Source organism: Cupressus sempervirens, chromosome 10 (assembly GCF_028749045.1).
Source record: "Cupressus sempervirens isolate cs-2001-9-10 chromosome 10, ASM2874904v1, whole genome shotgun sequence".
NCBI classification, from domain to species: Eukaryota; Viridiplantae; Streptophyta; class Pinopsida; order Cupressales; family Cupressaceae; genus Cupressus; species Cupressus sempervirens.
The window spans coordinates 858,797,336-858,800,439 of NC_143127.1; the positions used below are offsets into that span (position 1 = coordinate 858,797,336).

Below are 3,104 nucleotides of genomic sequence, written 5' to 3' on the forward strand. Positions count from 1 at the left end.
CTCTTATAATATTAAATTTTATCTTATTATAATCAGTCATATTTATTATATGATTTGTTAATATTTTTACATTTCACGTTCCAACTTAAGATGTCACCTAGTTATCCTCTACCACAGACAAACTATTAACACATATACTTTAGAAACGGTACATGCTATCATAATATAATGACCTGACTGAACAATGCTTTCTACAACGTTAACCCCAACACCCGATACACACCTCTCCAATGGATGGATGGATGGTCCCCGCCCACTGCTCGGAAAGCTCCATCGACAACGCATTACATTTCTCACCAAGTCAACAATCATGACTATCAATTTACGCGTAACAGAGGACTCCGACTTTATCCCAAAAAAGCCTCTCTGGAAAACGTGCCCCAGAACTCTCTCAAAATTATTGCCTCTTCGGAACCTGAAAAAACAGTGCAGATTTTGCCTGAACCATTGGTGGGTCAGTAGAATGAAAACGTTGAAAAGAAACCGTTCTGACAGATGCTCTGAAATATTTCACAAGATATTAACGTTTTTCAAGTACGAGAACCGAAAATTTTGCTTCTATAGAAGTTTTGCTTCAATTGAAAAAAAATTGCATTGGATTTAATAAATTACATATGACTTCAGTATATTTGTTCGGCCAGACTTTTCAACGAGGAAGTGGAGGGAGATTCAATTCAGGAGTATAGATAAAAACTTTTTAACGAGGATAAATAACTTCAAACATATTCCGTCATTTGACCAAATCCTTTAACAGCCTCCGCTTCCCTGTAAATTAATTGACTTCATCACCAAAGCCAAAACTGGAAGACTGACAACTTTACCATTCAGCGACTATTATATCTATAATAAACTTTCCTCTGAACCTTTCAATTTAATGTTTAAAATATGCAGCTACAACATTTCTGAACAACAGATTTCGAAAGGGTTATATTGCGATTAATTTTTTAATTTACAATGAAATTATCAATGGAAATTTGCCCCGCTGTCTATTGAAATATAGGGCGGGTTTGGGATTACAAAAGACTTTCGATAAGATTACCAAGTCAGATTTTGAGGAGTCGCAATATTAACCAACAATATTAAATTTCTTAGGTGTTATTTTTGTTTTGCAATGTTTAATTTCTCTTAATCGAAACAGGAGGATTTGGAGTGAAAATGGAATTTCAACATTAACTACTTGTCTTTGCAATTATGATCGAAACATTCATTAATTTCTATTACATTTTTTTTTCTTGAAACGCTCTTTAATAATGACAGTGTGAATCTAGATCGACAGAGCTAATCTCAATTCTAGAAAACAAAGTCAGACATGGATATAGACTCATCCTAAGGAAATATAATAAAATGTGAATATTAGGAATATCTACAGGCCGCCAGGGTATTGAAAAGACATTACTAAGCCGTAAGCCTAATACACAAACCCTAAATACAAAAAAAATAAAATTAACCCTGTACGCTTACAGGGAAGAAAGACCAGACATACAACTAGGAAATATCAGGCTGTTAAAATCTCTATAACTTCGTGTAACCATTTTTTTAAAAAATATTATCGCGCTTCGATGCTCGTGCTCGGAGCGGAGGATCTCGGCGCGGCGGTCACCGAGGGAGGGAGCGGCACTGCCGCTGCGTGAGAAACGCTCGACAGATTCCGATGAAGCCTGCAGCGAAACGAGCCAGCGTGAGTAGTCGGAGCGCAAACACACGTCTTAACGCCGGAAATATTTGTCAGCGAATCCACGGACGTCGAGCGCCTCATCGCCGCTGCAAAATCCTTCTGCTGACAGCCCTCAGCCGGCGGCGAGCCGCCATGCTCATGGCGACAGCCATTATGATGCTTCAGCTCCTCAACCATTAGATCTGAAGCGCTCATTCTCTCAGCAACCTGCAATAACGCAAATACAAGCCAAAGAACACATAAAACCCCTGAAAACACGTCAAAGAACCGATAAACAAAAGGAAACAAGACTCACGGCATCAGATCAGAACATAAAAAACTCCATTATTTGTAAATAAACAGCAGATCAGAACATTAAAAAATCCCTATAATTTGTGGCAAAAAAAAGCAGATTAAGAGCCTAAAGAGCCTATTAAAAGGAGAAGAAGAACAAACCGTGCAAATAAAAAAGCGCTTAGCCCAACGGTCAACTAACGCTCAGAAGGCAAACGAACCAAAAGGCCAAAATAAGCAACAAAGAAGGAGAAATGAAACCCTTCTTACTGCTATTCAACCACCAAAGCGGCAAACTGCATTACAAGAGAACCTCTTCCAATATATAGGCCAGGGGCGGGGTTCGGACCCTGCCGGCATAACTTTCACGGCACCCTTGAGGTCCCGGCGGGAACTTCGCGGGAAACTTCGGCTGCCGTCTTTTGCTTTCCTTGAATCAATCGAGTCAAAGTAGGTGAAAACTTTAATGGCGTTTTGGGAGGGAATGGGAGCTGGGTAATTTTGTTTGTTTTATCGAGAAAATGGTTGAATGTGACAGCCGGAAAAAGGAATACGATGACGATGGCGACGGCAATGCTGACGGTAAATGATTAGGGGACTTGTGCACCTACAAATATTAAGTCATCGGTCGGATTTTGATTTTTTTTTTGCGGTATATGTTTGTATGTGAATTAGGGTAATATTAGAGTTTTGTCATAGATTTATTGGGAGTAGTCTATTATACATGTATTAATATCAATTTTTTAAGGTTGATGATTGATTAATTTGTGCACTACTACTCCAATAATTCATAATAGTTAACAGTAACAGATTTCCACAATCCATTTGTAAAATACTAAGTTTTCTGGATTTGATTGTGTTTGTTTATTTCATCAATGTTTCGGATCACACTACATGATCCATCATCAGGATAAGAAAGTGCAGGGTAGTAAGATATGCAGACTGGACCTTTCTCAAGAATTATAAGAAGATAAGGGGGAAGCTCGTAAAACTATGCAATACCAAAAAATAGAAAAAAGGTTGATGATTGATTAATTTGTGCACTACTACTCCAATAATTCATAATAGACTATTAGGATATTTAAACAAAGTATTGTTATTTTACAGTATTTTCTTTATTGAGTGACTATTAGGGGGTTAACATAACAGTATGGAG

The 3,104-nt window shown here is 37.8% G+C and overlaps 1 protein-coding gene across 1 annotated transcript; it reads right to left on the reverse strand.

Moving 5' to 3' along the window:
• Positions 1-1,143: 1,143 nt before the first annotated feature.
• On the reverse strand, positions 1,144-2,246 carry LOC149536720 (uncharacterized). The gene is made up of 2 exons (XM_089804715.1): positions 2,111-2,246; positions 1,144-1,882 (listed from the first exon to the last, which is right to left on the reverse strand). The coding sequence occupies exon 2, from the start codon at positions 1,868-1,870 to the stop codon at positions 1,547-1,549; it is 324 nt and encodes a 107-aa protein (XP_089660841.1). The 5' UTR covers positions 1,871-1,882; positions 2,111-2,246; the 3' UTR covers positions 1,144-1,546.
• Between the last annotated feature and the right edge of the window lie 858 nt (positions 2,247-3,104).